The 17,496-nt window shown below is 36.1% G+C and overlaps 1 protein-coding gene and 1 pseudogene across 3 annotated transcripts; one reads left to right on the forward strand and one right to left on the reverse strand.

Moving 5' to 3' along the window:
- Positions 1–11,496: 11,496 nt before the first annotated feature.
- Positions 11,497–12,290, forward strand: LOC145068714 (uncharacterized; annotated as a pseudogene). The gene is made up of 2 exons (XR_013689081.1): positions 11,497–11,629; positions 11,707–12,290. The product of XR_013689081.1 is annotated as an uncharacterized LOC145068714 (transcript).
- A 1,295-nt stretch (positions 12,291–13,585) lies between these two features.
- On the reverse strand, positions 13,586–16,688 carry LOC145068140 (gluconokinase-like). Of its 2 annotated transcripts, XM_079015119.1 has the most exons (6): positions 16,448–16,688; positions 15,257–15,413; positions 14,979–15,122; positions 14,397–14,439; positions 14,224–14,303; positions 13,586–14,115 (listed from the first exon to the last, which is right to left on the reverse strand). In XM_079015119.1, the coding sequence occupies exons 1-6, from the start codon at positions 16,508–16,510 to the stop codon at positions 13,706–13,708; spliced, it is 897 nt and encodes a 298-aa protein (XP_078871245.1). In that variant the 5' UTR covers positions 16,511–16,688; the 3' UTR covers positions 13,586–13,705. The 2 variants fall into 2 exon arrangements, with proteins under 2 accessions (XP_078871245.1, XP_078871246.1); XM_079015120.1 differs by lacking the exons at positions 14,979–15,122; positions 15,257–15,413 and having other exon boundaries at positions 13,611–14,115; positions 16,448–16,679.
- Positions 16,689–17,496: the final 808 nt, after the last annotated feature.

The following is a 17,496-nucleotide window of genomic DNA, read 5'->3' on the forward strand; positions in this document are numbered from 1 at the left end:
CCAACATCTTTATGGAGGATTTGTCTAGGATCCATGGGAGTGTGTCGGGGTTTGGCTGTTAAAAGACCCACATCTTCAAGTAGCTTTAGAGTATAATTCTTTTGTGAAAAAAATACCATGTTGTGACTTTGCTACCTCAAGTCCCAAAAAATAACCAAGACTGCCCAAATCTTTTAGTTTGAATTCTTGATGTAGCCTTTGTTTTAACAACTGAATCCCTTGAGAAGATTGGCCTGTAATTATTATATCATCCACATAAACTAATAATACCACAAGAGAATTACCCGAACCATTGAAAAACAAGGAGTAGTAAGATTTTAATCGAGTAAAACCAATTTTGAGCATGAATTGTGAGAATTTAGCAAACCACTGTCGTGAGGCTTGTTTTAGTCCATATATGGACTTGTGTAATTTACAGACCAATGGGGTATTGGAACTATGATGTTCCCTCTGAGTTAAAACACCCAAAGGCAAATCCATATACACTTCCTCGTCAAGATCTCCATTTAGAAACGCATAATTGACGTCCATTTGTACTAAATTCCATGAATTTGTTGCAGCAATGGCAAGTAACATCTTCATTGTGACCATTTTAGCTATCGGTGAGTAAGTGTTGAAATAGTCAATGCCTTCTTGTGGGGTAAACCCTTTTGCAACCAATCGGGCCTTGTGACATTCAATTTGTCCATTTGCACCGTATTTTAATTTATAAACCCATCGACATCCCTCAAAATTTTTACCAAGAGGCAATGGAACAATGGACCAGGTGTGATTGTCATGCATAGCCTACAACTCAGATTGCATAGCATCACACCATTCTTTAAATTTGGTAGCCTACATGTAACACTTAGGCTCAAAATTAGCAAAAATAGCCATAACTAAAGCCTTGTGTTTTGATGAAATATGATCATATGATAAGGTGTCTTGTAAAGGATATTTACAAGCAGCAACTTGGACCATGTTACAAGGGAAATCTCGCAAATATGATGGAGGTTGATGATTACGTGAAGAACGTATTAAAGAAGGTTCAACATATTCGACTGGAACATCGACCGGAATAGGATCAGTTTTGGAATTATTAGGATTGACATGTGAATTTGGTGAAAACAACATGGTTATAAAGTCATCATTTGGAAGTGGTAAGACAACATTAGATAATTAATCATTTGATGGAACCAAATTGGTATTTTTGAAAGGAAAGATCGTTTCATGGAAGATAACATCCCGTGAATATATGATCTAATGTGAAGTGATGTCAAGAAACTTGTAAGCTTTCATGAGAGGTGGATAACCCAAGAATACACAAGGTTTCGCTCGTAGAATTGAAAATTTTTGTTTCTTTGTGAAACCAATGTTGATACATAAGCGATACATCCAAAAGTTTGTAAGTGTGAGTAAGATGGCTTGTTACTGTGAAGTCTTTTAAAGGGGTTTTGTCACCTAAGAATTCAGACGGTATTCTATTTATCAGATATGCGGTTGTAAGTATACATTCTGTCCAAAATGAGATTGGTACATTCGATTGAAAAAGAAGTGAATGAGCAACATTAAGAAGATGTTGATGCTTCCTTTCAATGACAACATTTTGTTGTAGCCTTTCCACACAAGACTCCTGGTGTAATATGCCCTTTTCGGTGAAGAATTGTAAGAAATCAAGTTCTTGGGCATTATCTAACGAAAAAATTTTATTTTCTTATTGAACTGAGTAAAGACCAGTTGATAAAACCTGGGAATAACTTGTTGGACTTCAGATTTCTACTTAAGCAAGTATATCCAAGTATACCAACTGTGATCATCAACAATCGTGACAAAATATTTATGCCCTTGTGAACTAGGAACTTTAGAAGGTCCTCATATATCACAGTGAATTAAAGCAAAATTTTCATCACACACATTGTTTAAAGGGAGAAATGCTAATCTTTTCTAGTTTTCCAGTTGACATACAGAACAATGTTCATGAAAGTTTGAAGTACCAGTTACATTTTCTAATTGATTTCTAATAGAAATAATACATTTATTGGATACATGTCCCAAACGCCGATGCCAAGTATCAAGAGAAATGGCACTCACGTTTGCTTTAGTACTCTTCAAAACATACAAGTCTTCAATACGGTTAGCCCTGCCAATCATCTTATGATGCTTCACATTCTGAATATAGGCATGATCACATGTAAATTTGATCATATAATTTTGTATCTTTGTTAGTGAACTAACTGAAATCAAGTTAAGATCAAACTCTGTTACATAGAGGACATCTTTAAGGATGAAAAGATGATCAATTCGAACTTCACCAATAATATGAATAGGAATTACCATCTTATTTGGCAATGTAACAATATAATGATTGATTTTTTGTTTATTGATAAACAAATTGATGTCGTAACATATGTGATGTGTTTCCCCTGAATCGATAATCCAAATTTGTGAATGAAAACCATTGTGAATTGCCAAAGAAACATATTTACCTGAAGGAATTTCTTCGTTTGGATTAATTGAAATCATGTGATTAGTAAGGGCAGACATGAGTTGTTGACACTTAGCTTGTACGAAACCTCGAACAACATTGTCCAATTCAAGCCTATCATGGGTGGAAGTATCTTTTCCAGTGAATACAGCAACACAAGCAGTTTTTCACTTTGATTTATATCCAGGAGGGTAGCCATGTAGTTTGTAGCACTTATCAACAATATGTCCTGCAAATTTGCAGTGAGTGCAATAGGGGCGTTCTTTGCGTTGATTACCAACGTGAGGCTTTCAAACATTAATTTTAGCCAAAAAAAAGGCCATGGAGTTGTGATTATTAGTAAACAAGGACTTTTGTTTTTATTCTTGAGTGGCAAGAGAGAAAACACGATTAAGAGGAGGTAACAGGTCCATGAGAAAGATTTGACCTCTTGTTTGTGAATAGGAATCATTTAATCCCATTAAGAAATTCATAATTTGCTCATTTTGAAAAACTTTTCAATTTCCTTGACACCATTGCATTCACACTTACCACATGAACAATGTGGTCGGAAATTTGACAATTCTTCCCATAAGGACTTCAATTTCGTGAAATACACTCCAACTAAGTCTTGATTATGAATTAGATTGACTAATTCCTTACGAATTTGAAATATACGAGGTCCATTGGATTGTTCAAAACGCTCTTTTAAATCATTCCATATTTCACGAGTCATCTTTGCAAACATGTTACTTGTAGAGATTTCTTTGGATACATAATTTAAAATCCATGATATCACCAAATTATTGTTTTGTATCCATGACTTATATTGTTATACATGACAGAATTTGATGTAGAAGGTTTAGGCAAAGATCCATTGATAAAACCAGTTTTGTTCTTAATAGACAAAGCAATCCACATTGCTTGACACCATGAAGAGTAATTATCTCCGGTAAGAGGCTAAGATACAAGAACATAACTTGGATTATATGAATGATGAAGGTAATATGGATGCAATCGATCGTCAATTGGAGACATAACTACTTCAGAAGAAGTTGAATTGCTTGCATTTGAAGTCGACATGCTTGATTTTTGAAGAAATCAATGAATCTGTTGTGAAAGGAAAATGAGAATCTTCAAATCAGATCTAATTTAGAAGATAAATATGCCTGAATTGGAAAACTTAGAAAATCAGAGGTGTGAAGCTTGAATTAGAAGCATTTTTGCTCTGATACCATTTTGTATTTAGAGATAGAGAGAAGAGATATAAACAAAAATTTCTCATCAATTGAAAAATGATAATTGTTATTCTATATGTACAAGAAAACTCCTAGAACAAGTGGTTACAGCTTTATATCTACAAAATTACTAAACTACCCTTTTGCATATTTACAATCGTCTAATATGTCTAGAAACATTATATTAGTTTTTCATGATATTTGCGTTTTTTCTCGATGTATAGCCCTCTCATAGTCATTGAGGGTTGAAACTTCTCCCCCTTTCATCCCCCTCTTCATTCTCCAAAGTCGCACTATAATCTCCTTTTTGTCTCACGATAGTAACGAACTATTAGTTTTGTTCACATTTAATTTTTTTGTGCACTATATATGGTCGAAGTTGTTGAATTGTTCATATTTTACCCTTGTGACTGGTTGTTGCAAGTTATAAAAGTAAAATGTAAATAGTTTCAAAGTAAAACATTCCCAGGCTAACTGACTATGGTGTGTGCACTGCAATCTCTCCGAGCTCCTCTTTTGAAAACTGAGTACCTGAAACCAAAAACTGAAAACCATAAGCACGAATCTTAGTGAGCTCCCCCAAACTACCACATACCATACAAACATACAAAGCACATACTGGGCCTTGCCCACTGCATCAAACCGAGGTCCGGACTAACTCTGGCCTTGCCCCCTGCATCGGACCAATTCTGGACTAAATGGGGCCTTGCCCCCTGCATCGGACCGAAGTTCGGAATTGACTGGGACCTTGTCCCCTGCATCGGACCGAAGTCCGGACTAACTGGGGCCTTGCCCCCTGCATCAGACCGACGTCCGGAAACTGACTAGGACCTTGTCCCCTGCATCGGACCGAAGTCCGGACTAACTGGGGCCTTGCCCCCTGCATCGGACCGAAGTCCAGAAACTGACTGGGACCTTGTCCCCTGCATCGGACCGAAGTCTGGACTAACTGGGGCCTTGCCCCCTGCATCGGACCGAAGTCCAGAAACTGACTGGGACCTTGTCCCCTGCATCGGACCGAAGTCCGGACTAACTGCATAGGACCGCAGTCCTGAACTAACTCAACATAGCATAGCATAAACATATCAATTAGTATGAACACATATACTACATACTGCATCGGGCCGTAGCCCGGAACACATAACACATGAATCCTGTCTGAGCCACGAAGGCATCAAACATACTAACTATTGCATCGGACCGAAGTCCGGAAACTACTACTAACTAAACGGGCCGGCATTGTGGCCTTATACCCATTCCTACTGGAAGGAAACTCACCTGCACTGCTAGAGTTTTTGCTGATACCCTTCGGACTACTATCAGACACTCTCGAACTACTGCTCCAAAAACTCCCCGATCTACTAATACCAAATATAACACTTAGTCTAACTGTCCTCCAAAAGTCAACTAAGTCAACTTTGTCAAAGTCAAAGTCCTGGTCAAAGTCAACCCTCCAAACTGACTCTGCTCGCCGAGTCAGCCCGTTAACTCGTCGAGTCCTTATATTCTGAAACTCTCATAATGCGACTCAACTCGCCGAGTCACCCCAAGACTCGTCGAGTTCAACGATCTCTGAGTCCCATCCTGCTCAACTCACCGAGTCACCTCCCGACTTACTGATTCGAGGCTTAACCAGAAAAGGTTTGAGGTTCTGCGACCAGACTCGCCGAGTCCAAGAACAGACTCGCCGATTCCAAGGCAATCTTCAACAGACTCGACGAGTTGTTCTTCCAACTCGCCGAGTTCATGCTCATGTTCATACAACTCGCCGAGTACACCCATGTGACTCGCCGAGTCTCTTCAGTTCTTAATCCATATAGTGGCTTTTCGAGCCATGCAGGGGCTCAAATCCATAGATCCATTCCTCTAGAGCCTAACCCCCACGTAAAGTGGCAAACTTTACGTGTAACCAAGGAGTTATAGGCTTAGAACACTCTAGGGCTAGGGTTTGCAACAAAGGGGCTTCACCAACAACTTATTGGCCTAAACTTTATGACTTTCTGGGTTAATACCAACCTAGATCTGAGGTAGCAACCTCAGATCTACTCCAAGCTCGAAATAGATCTCCATACTCAAAATGCCCAAAACTCAGACATAAGATAGATCTAGATGCACATAAGCCCAAACAACAGACTATTACCTCAAATGAAAGCTCCAACTGAAGTAAATCCCAGATCTACACCACTCCTTTACAGCAAAGCTCTTGATCTTCAAGCCCCTCTACAAGATTCTCTCCTCCAAGGCTCTAATCTCTCAAATAATGAAGGCTCACTCAATTCTAGGGTTTCTGGAACTAAAAAGGGGAGCAAAGAGGCTGAGGGTGGGTTATAATGTGCTTTATATAGGGCACAACCTCTGGGATTAGGGTTTTTCTCGCCCAGACCAGACTCGGCGAGTCCACTCGCTGACTCGCCGAGTCGGTCACTTACTCAATGACCCGGATCCCGCTCCGACTCGTCGAGTTCCTCCCTGGACTCGACGAGTTGACTCTCTTTAACTTATGGTTTTCCTTTCCTTTCTTGACCTTTCTGATTTCGGGTGTTACACAGAGTATTAGCGCAAGGAGTTAAATGTTATAAATTTTGGAAATCGGGGGTTAAAGTGAAACTTTCAGACTAGTTATGAATAGATTTGGACCCTGCTAGGGGCGTTGCCCCTAAACCCCACCAAGGAGCTGCAGTTGTAACGCCCGTAGATCAGAGCTAATCAATTAGGAGACGATAAGCGTCAAAAATGAATTTTGATAGAAGATTATTTAGAATGAATAAACTTAACCAAGTTGTAGTATATGTCACAAGGTTTCCGTGCATATAAAGAACGCCGAAATCCGAGTTATAACGAAGAAGTTATGACCTGTCGAAGTTTCGCGACAGAACCGGCACGACGCTGAATGACGTAAAAAGTGAATTTACGTTAGATTGATATTTAGCCTTAGCGACCTAAACAAAATTCGTAGATTTCATTAAACCATGAGCGTGCATAAAAAGAACGTCCGAATCTGACTTCGTATGAGGAAATTATGATTTTTCTAAGTTTCAACTTAGCGGTATGCAGCTCGAATACTCGATTTGAGATCGAGCAGTTTTTAGCCGAAACAATCTAAACGAGAATCGAAGATCTCGTCAACTGTAGTGAAACGATAAAAAGATAGGCGAAAACGGACGTCGGATGAAGAAGTTATGAATTTATAACGGAGTTTTTCTGTCCCGACCTACTAAAAATAATATAATAAAAATAAACTCAAAATTAGCCAACAAAGTCTAAATGAAAGTTGTAGAGCATAATCTCACCTACGCGTGGATATAAAGAACGTCGAAAACGGAGCTTGTATGCGAAAGTTATGAATTTTTGAAGATCGTGGCACGCATACCAAAGCTTATCCGAAGATTACGCCCAGCGTACTCCAAAATTACGCCCAGCGTAATCCCAGACCCAGCAGCCTATAAATAGAACCCGAGATCAGCCATTTCCTTTGCTAATTTTCTTCTTTTCTCTCTAAGTTTTGCATCGTTTTGCGTGCCAATTATATCCCGAAGCCCCGGTATCATTCCCAAGCCCCGAAGCAAGTTTCGAAGCCCCAAGGATCCCGAGAAGTGAGATTCCCGAGCCGAAGCCCTGCCCGCGAGGAGCCCGGTTTTTGTGAAGATCTTCCAGATCAACCCTAGAATACTACTTCTACAAGGCGTAGTGCTGTCATCAACTTCTAATCAAGTGAGTGTATAGTCACTTTCATCTTACACATAAATATGAAGTATTTTATAAAATACATGCTGTGTGTATATATATTGTTGTTTATATGTGTGAGTGTATAGTCACTTTCATCTTACACATAGATATGAAGTATTTGCTATGAAATACATGCTATGTGTTTATACATTGTTTGTTTACTTGAGATGGATGTTGAATTAATGTTTTATAGGAGTTTTTAATTAAGATGTATATGTAATTTATATCTACAAATATGTTGGGTAGAACATGGGTAGATGAAATAGTTGGTGTATGATAAAAAAAATATGATGAGAGATAGGTGAGGATATAATGGTGATGATATGATATATAGGTGATGAATTATGAGTCCAGGCGATGTTGTGGCTACGTATTCATGCGATGATAGTCTAACCCTTATGAATTACGAGTCTAGGCGATGTTGTGGCTACGTATTCATGCGATGATAGTCTAACCCTTATTATGAATTACGAGTCCAGGCGATGTTGTGGCTACGTATTCATGCGATGATAGTCTAACCCTTATTATGAATTACGAGTCCAGGCGATGTTGTGGCTACGTATTCATGCGATGATAGACTAACCCTTATTATGAATTACGAGTCCAGGCGATGTTGTGGCTACATATTCATGCGATGATAGACTAACCCTTATTATGAATTACGAGTCCAGGCGATGTTGTGGCTACGTATTCATGCGATGATAGTCTAACCCTTATTATGAATTACGAGTCCAGACGATGTTGTGGCTACGTATTCATGCGATGATAGACTAACCCTTGCTAGACACATATTGAGGGAGTAATTCCAATGTTTTAAAAACCGGTTTGAACCGGCCGGTCGAACCGGTTGGACCGGAAACCGGGGGAGGGAACGGTTCAATTATCACCGGTTTTACATTGATTTCTGAACCAGATTGAACCGGCCGGTTTTTAGAAAAACTCGGTTGAACCGATCACAATAAACCGGTTAAACCGAATAAAAACACATGAAAAAGAACCATTTACATACTAAACTTAGGTGATTTTTTTTCCAAATCTATTGAGTTTTCTCTAAATAAAAACATATAATTAACGTTATAAAGTTTTTTGATGTGGTTGTATTTGTCTAAAACTATATTTCGTTTCAGTATTATATTTTATTTTCTTTTTGACGTATATGGATTTATGTAAACACTAAAACTTATGGTTATGGTTATTTTAATGTATTTGGATTCATTTACAAATTATTTTTATGTGTATTTTAAATGTTTGAACTTTTAAACATCAAATTCATAATTTATATAAGTATGTATGTGTAGGAAAATAGAAAATGACATGAAAAATAGAAAAACCGGTTCGCCTGGCGGTCGAACCGGTTAAACCGGTTGAACCGTGAACCGGTCACTATACTGGTTCAACTAAAAAACCGGTTTTTAAAACATTGAGTAATCCCCGAATTAGTATTGTCTATGCAATGTAGGCGATGATCCTTAGGAAAAGTTTGTAGGAACAAACATATAAGCAAATACGATGTAAGGAGATGAGAAGTAAATATGATATAGGAGATGACCCTTGAGATAATATCTTTAGGGAAGACTAAAAGAAGATAATGGGGATGGGTAATTGGGTTGATTGTTTGATGATTAAATATAATAATTATATTATTGTGGGTTGAAAACCCTATATGCTCACCAGGCTCCCAAGCCTGATCCACTCAATTTTCTTTGTATCACAGGTATCAATACGAAGACATATTTCACTAAGAGATTAAAAGAGATGTAAATCATTAGTGTAAATAAATGTAAGTTTTGTTTATGCTTATGTGTCTGTTTCGGAACATGACATCCCGAGATTTTGTTATATAATGAAAATACTTTTCTTTAAGAAATGTTTTGATAAATTCTTATCATATTTTGTTTTGGGGACAAATTCCGCAACAATTTTCTTTAAACGATTACTCTGATTTTAAAAAACAAAGCATAAACAAATCGGTCTTTTATGGCCGTGAAATTAGGGATGTCACAGCAGTCCTTTGGAACCCTACACCCAAAAGCGCTGCCCCTGGACCCCTGTATTCCCGAGTTCAGATTTATCACACTGAGTGTGCACCTCACACCTCCAAACTCGGTTAGTAAATAGAGTTCGGCCTATCTCATTATTAATAATAATTACATCAAAATAAGTTGATAACACTAAAATCACCAACATGATGTGGTGGTATAAAGACAATGAGTGAATTAGGGTACTTCGCCATCTTTATAGCCAATGACAATTGTCGTAGAATGGTGCTTGAGGCGATAATGCTTATGGGTTATGAACATTGGTTGAAGGGCAATAAGGTGGTTGTGATGGTTGATGGAGATGAAACGCCATTCTGTCATCTTTATATACAATAACTAACACCTCTAATGGTGAGTGTAAGGTAGGAGTAGTGGTGGAAGAGTCAGGGAGGTGGTTGTGGATAATTGGTGGTAACTGATGACAGTGATGGAGGTGGGGAGAAATGGAGAATGGATTTGCATGGATGGATGTGGAGTTAAGGGTGTTGTAGCGATGGAGATTAGAGACAATGATTGTGTCGTAGGTAAGTGTTGGTAAAAGAGATAGATATTAGGTTAGACATTTTATTTATTTGGTCTCTTTAGTTAGAGTTTTCAGTGAGTTGGTCCTTATATTTCAGTCTTTTAATTATTTTGGAATGGGGAAAAATGGTTCTGTTTATAAAATTAATAGCTAATATGTTAGATTTAAAGTCCCAAGAACCATTTGTGCAAGATCGGGAAACCACGGGGATGCAATTTGTCGATATTTTGAAAAATAGACGAAACTTGCTAATTTGACCAAAACACATGGAGCAGTAAAGAAGTAAGGGTGTTGTTATAGACACTCTATTCTAATAGTCTATTTTTTTAGCCTAATCATTTGATTTGTTTTTGTCAATAATTTAACATAATTATTACATTACCTTTATTATTTAATTATTGTATTATTAAAAAGACTTAAATTAATATATATATATATATATATATATATATATATATATATGTATGTATTTCTTTTAGATTAGTTTGTTATTATTAAAAACGAAATTTGAGAAAACGTTTTGTTTAAATAAAATGATTAAAATTTAAATTTTATCAAGAAAAACTTAAAAAAGTTGTGAGCCCAAACCTAACTGATTACTCCTTTTAACTGAAAACCCTAGTTTAATTTCACAAAATTTTCAGCTTTTATTTCTATCAATAGTCGAAATCGAACGATCGTCGCCGCCATACCACGTCAACCACCGCCTCGTCGAACCACACCTTGACCTTACTAAACCAAGCGACTATCTCTGTTTGTTTCTTTTTCGATCTGATTCTTTTCAGGCGAGCCGTCGTAGGTAAGTCGCCATCATTTAGTCTCGATCTTTCTTTCTTGCTCCATCTTGATCTTGTTGTTAGCGAGTTTCTCTGTCTGTCTCTCTATCTCTCAATCTCATTTTGTTCAAGATGGTGGTCGGCGGAATAAACAGTGATGGTGCTGGTGATGGCTTCGATGGTGGTGGTTAGGAGCCACATTTTGATTTTTATTCAATGGTTACAACATCTTTTTTCCAAACACATTTTTCAATATTACGTCGGAAAAATAATAAAATCCATTTTTTTCATCATAACTTTGGAAATAGAACAAAACTAAAACATCATAACTTTGGAAATAGAACAAAACTTAAAGTCTGACTTGGAAATAGCTATAAAATCTAAAAATATACCAATAAAAGGCTAATGTTATAAGTATTCTTCCTTCTTTTCCAATTCCACCCTCTTATGTAACTTTTTTTTCCTTATTTTGTTTTTTTATTATTTTTTAATTTTTAATTTTAATCTTATTATGATTAAAATTTCAAATTCAAATAAACTTTTGTTTAATATTTTTTTTTCTTCACAACCAGTGATTTAATATTACAAGAAAAATATCAAAAACACGTGTGTGCAACATGTCAGAACGAGAGGCGTCGACAAGTCTTTGTAAGCCACGTATTCTTGTTGTGCTACGTGGCAGCAAGCCCACAACTTCACAATATCTATTTAAAGCCTTGTTTCAACCTCCTCACATAACAATATCTATCCAATCATTCATAAAAACAACAACTAATATGCAGACAGCGAAGAATGCAGCAGCATCCGTCAAGGAGACGGCGGCGAACGTGGCTGCCTCCGCCAAGTCCGGCATGGAAAAGACCAAAGCCACCCTGCAAGAAAAGGTTCCCTTCATAACATTTTTGCGTTGCTTTTTAGTTCTATTGTTTCTATAATTACTAAACTCTGCAGTTTTGTATAGGGTGAGAGAATGACTGCACATGATCCAACGCAAAAGGAAATGGCAACAGAGAAGAAGGAGGCGAGGATGGATCAAGCCGAGTATGAGAAGCAAGTAGAGCGTGACCAAAACGCGGTGTAGAGACAAGCGGTGGAGGCTACCGGAACTCACTCATATTCCGCCACCGGAGCCACCGATCATCCCATGGGAAGCCACTAGATGTCAGCGTTGCCTGGACATGGAACTGGACAACCGGCTGGAGATGTGGTGGAAGGGGTGGTTGGGTCTCACCCGATTGGTAGGAATACCGGCACCGATCAGACTGTTGCCGGGAATAACCCAAGAACTGGTGGAGGCGCTGGTGGATATGGCACCGGAGGAGCATACCGTTGATAGACTCAGCGTGGGCTTTTGATTTGCTTTTTAATATTAGTTGCATACTCTTCTTCTAGAGAAGAGATTGCGGTATCAAAGTTGGATTTGATGTAAATTTGTGTTTTTTCATCTATATGGATTATGTATTTCTGTTTTCATGTTATTATTTATCATGTCAAGTCTAGAAATTAGGGCCCGGTGGCAACCAAATGGCAAATTGATGAGATAAACCCAGAGTTGGATTTGGATTTGGATTTGGATTTCATTCACATAAATTTATATGTCATCCTTTACCCTATATAAGTGGTCTACTAAAGATCGTCCTCTTTTCATTCACTATGATCTTCGTTTGTTTGGTGTTTGAAAAAAATAAGACATGAAATTTGAGTATCTATCCCTACCAAAATGTCATGTTCTCATTTAGTTTAAAATGTTTTTGCTAAATGTCATGTTCTCATTTAGTTTGACACATGTCATTTTGTAGGATTTTTTTTTTATTTTTTTTTTCCACTTGGCATTTTCTTGCTTTCAATTTTTTTAAATTTAAAAATAAATTTCATATTTTATGCGAGTTTATTTATGTTATGTATTTTCTTGCTTTCAATTTTCTTAAATTTAAAAGTAAATTCCATATTTTATACGAGTTTATTTATGTTATGTAGAATCATTAAATTAAATTTCAATAATCATACCAAAAAAACGTACAACTACAAATTTGGCAATAATCAATTCTTCCATAATTAAATGTTTACACATCATAATTTTCACTTATACAATAACTTTTTCAAAACAAAAAATGTTATGGAATCCAATTATAAACAAAGAAATTAATTTTTATTTATTAGGGTAGATATATTAAAAAACTTGATCCTTATTATTTTATATTCAACTTTTTTTAATAAACCCGTGTAATACACAGGGCTCACACCTAGTTAAATACAATATATAAGTACTAATATTATAATTTATTGATTATTTTTAATTAAGGCAATTATTAATTCATATATAGATTTGATTTGTAAATTAAGAAAAGATAAAAAATGAGAAAATGACAAATGGAAAAAAAATTATTCAAAAATATAAAAAAAAAAAATAACATATGTCCAAATTAATGTAAGAGTGACAAGTGGCAAAAAAAAACTTTCATTTATTAGAAAGAATGTTCCCAGTTTGCACTTCATTTATAAAATAAAGACAAAATTGTGGGATTGTATTTTATTTGGATAGTTTTACTGAATTCATCATGTGTTTATAAACACAAAACCAATCACATTTTTGTTTAAAATAAAAAATAAATAAATAAATAAATAATGCATTTTGTAAATAAGTATTTAGATTTTTGGGTGTATGATGAAAAATAGGATTACAATGGTCTAATTTCGCTCATATTATGACAAAAGAAACATAGCACCAAACTGGTCTACTTTTTTCCATTCAATCTATCTATAAAGATACAATCCTAAGATCGATTTACGCTACAATTCAGTATTATGTTTTTGCCTCCAAATATACAATATTTTCCCCATTATTTAAAGTTACTTTTTGATTAGTGAAACATAAATGGAATATACATGTATTAGAGTTAAATAATTGGTGTTGTAGAATAATAACAATACAACCAACAGCAACATCAATATACTTTAGATCACAATATCAACGCTTTAATCTCATCAACAATATCTTGAGGACTCTTTGAAGCATCAACTTTATGTATCCCTTCAGACACATCAACCTCAAGTAAATCAATTTGCGACTGAAGCAATTCAGCAGGCATAAAATGGTTCCCTTCTGCCACTCTTTTCGCCACTCGATTCAAAAGCAACTCCACCCCAACATCCAACAAAACAAACTTCACAACACATTTTTCACACGAATAATCACTCTTAAAATTCGGGTCAGCATATCTAAGAATGTCCCTATATTTTTTCTGAAGGGCAGAACACCCAAGAATTACAATCTTGCCACTCACCAAGCTTGCATTCAATAAATCCCGAAGCACTTCAAGCCATGGGATACGATCTTCATCTGATAAAGGGATCCTGTTCTTCATCTTCTCTTTCTTAAGACACCATTTGGGTAACCGTTAGTTTTTGGTAAAAGTGTTATTGAATTTGGTACTAAAAGAACATGATGGAATTGAAGATTTTTAGAGCTTTTTTGTACCTTTGTTTGATTGTGGATGAAAATCATCGGCATCGATGAAGCTACAGTTTAGAGTTTTCGCAAGCAATTCTCCTATTGTTCTACATAAATAATGAAAACTTTAGAGTTTTTACAAAGAATGTTGAAAAAGATCATTGTAAAGACTTAAGAAAGATTGAAAGTTTGAAACTCACGATTTCCCCACACCGCTTACACCCATTAGTACCACAGCCATCCCTGAAAGGCAGAAAGATTAATTGAAGAAATAGTATTCAAAATAGAGATACATTTCAACAATTGGGTCTCTGAAAGTCCAATTGACCCCCTGAACTGTCTGTAATCTAAAGATGTTATTGATTTGGGGGAAATGGAGCAATGGAATTAGTAAACGAAGGGTAATAATCTCCTGATCTGCATGTTATTTTGCAATATATTTCATGGTTCAACAGTTCTACTAGCAGATTAAGTGAAGGTGAACCCTAACATCATTGTCGTCTTGGAAGGATAGATTTCCAATTTTCACTAGAATTGAACTTTCCTTCAGAACCTAAATCAAATTTGTAACGATTTGATCGAATTGGAAAAGAAACCTACACATAAGATTCGTAAAACAATGCACCAATTTTTAATGCAACTCATCAAATCGGGGAAAAAACGATAGATATTTACTCATCAAACAACAAACTACTGCTGGCGAACATCTAAACAAATTAACATACTTTCATAGCGGGTTAGATGATCAGAGACTTTCAATATCAGTAGAAAGAAAATCTCACCAAAATGATCGATCGACGATAAAGTAAGCAATAGAGTTAAAGAAATGTGCAAGTATAAACTACCCGAGGGAGGGTGTGGGAGGGACTCTTCCCTCCTCACTTTTGGTGCTATATCCTCTTTCTCCTCACTTTCCTTTCTTTCACCTAAAAGCCAAGGAATTAATAGAAAGCCTTCCTTCACTTTTCTATTAAAAAGAATAAAAAGAAAAAAAAAAAAAAAAAAAAAAAAACCCTGTCCAATAGCATAAAAAGAGAGAGTACGTCACTCCCTCCCCCACCTCTTTCCCGCGCCATGTTTCCGTCACCCAAGGAATGGTGTTCAAGAGTGAGGGAAGCTTCCCTCACCCCCTTTCCAGCTTCCACTCTGTCCAGCCTAACGCTGGCAAAAATGGCAAATTCCATTTGGTAATTGTGTAAGAGCCGAAAAATCCAACCCTGCAAACAAAAAATTCAAATGACACCGACAGATTCAACTTGGTAATTCTGGAGCGTTAGAGAAAGTTTACTTCTTGGCTTTTTATAACTCCACTCCATTCTAATGTTGACCTAATTACCTAATTAGACTTAATTTTAGCCCCTTAACTAATTTTACCCACTAACATTAATCTAATTAACCTTTTAATTTGACATCATTTTTTTCTTTTTCTTTTTTTGTTTTTTCCCTTTTTGTTTTTATGTTGTTTTTTATTTTATTATTATTATTATTATAAATTTCGATATTCATATAAAATCCGGACGATATTATAAAATTTATACGACAAGGCTTTGATTTGCTTCCCACCAACTTCGATTCTGTTACAATACATTAGGTGTTTTCTTTTTGTTAGATTACACTTGCAATCTTTTGTTTACATACTAGATAAAGGGGGAAAAGAGAAGTGGGGTGCACTCTTGAATCTTTTGTGATAACTTTCCAAGCCATTAATGATATATCTGTTTCTATTTTTGTTTTCACAAATAACTTTCTGATTGTTGAACACTTGAAGTTTTAATGAATTGTATATTAGTTTCCATAACACTGGATCTCAAAGTGTATAATATTTTCCGTATTTACATGAAGAACAATGAATATATGACGCTAAAAATCCAAAGTACCTAGTATAAGTACAAAATTGTGCGTCAAGAAATGAATAATTAGTGTTTAGATAGGACATAAGTGATATGGCCGGTTATAAATCAATAACACCCTGTTATCTTGCCGCATCGCATGTGACTGAGCTCATCTTTCACCAGGATCAAAAAATTCTCAAGATCAGACTGTTTCTTAACAATTAAAGGCAAAAAAGAAAACGAAAAATCCAATAACATTCAATCTCAAACGAAGAGATAAAAACACAAAAACGTGATCGCAAAAGCATAAACTAAAGGAAGAGAGATACTCGTAGCAAATTTAAGACCTCAGATACAAACTTAGATATACGAATAGATCAATTAACAAATCGAGTGCAATTGAAAAGAAAAAAACCAACCTGGCTTGAATTTCTTTGCACCGCCATTGGCTTTAGCTTCAGGCCTCCCTCTCTTACGAGCATCCATAGCTCGACTAACAAATAGAACAAATTGATGTGTTAAATGAAACCTAAAAAGACTGCGAATCAATCGGTTCCGAAAACCCCAAGGGAAGGGTTTTTGCGACAAGGAAGAACGGCGTGGTGAAAGGAATCTCCGGGCAAAAGAGGGAATTATATCGCGGACGTAAATTAATGAATTCTTTCTGCTTTTATTTTGGTTTGGAGTCCGCGAACGGTCGCATCCTCCAGGATCCGGAACACACCCGTATAAAAGGACAAAAATAACCTTGAAGATTAAGTAACTTTTTTTAAAGTAATTTAAAATTAAGAAAATTTTCCTACCTATGGAATTTCTTTACAATAAATTACACCGGATGATCCTTTTGGTTTAGGGTAATTTACGTGTTTGGTCCTTAACTTATTTTTTTAACTTGTAAGGTTTTCATTATTTCTTTTTGTTACACGCTTGGTCCTTACTGTTTATTTTTGTTACGCGTTTGGTCTCTGTCTTACCTAAAAAGACTATTATTTAAATAAAGAAAAATGTGGGGTAGGTAAAGTAAGATGAGGGAGGTGGGGTTGGGGTGTTTTTATCTAAATAAATTAAAAAAAATCAATAGCAAAATAGTCTTTATGGGTAAGACAGGGACCAAGCGCATAACAAAAACAAACAGTAGGGACCTTTCGAGTTAAAAAAATAAGTTAAGGAATAAACGCACAAATTATCCTAAGCCTTAACCACCACATTTACTACTAATCTTTTTCTTACAGGAATATTTCAAGAAGAAAACGAAGTCCTTAAACTAACACAAAATCCCTAGACCTGGAAAACATGGCGTGCCGTGTCGAGTTCATGTCGTGTCAAGACATTAAACAGGTTGAAATGGTTTGACCCTAACCCGATCCGTTTAATTATCGTGTCATGTCATGTCAGCCCGTTTATTTTCATGTCGATTTCGTGTCGGGTTTCGGGTTAAGGTTTAGACCTTATAAATATATTGTGTCAT

Source organism: Lactuca serriola, chromosome 8 (assembly GCF_051521515.1).
Source record: "Lactuca serriola cultivar US96UC23 chromosome 8, Lser_US96UC23_V15, whole genome shotgun sequence".
Lineage (NCBI taxonomy): Eukaryota > Viridiplantae > Streptophyta > Magnoliopsida > Asterales > Asteraceae > Lactuca > Lactuca serriola.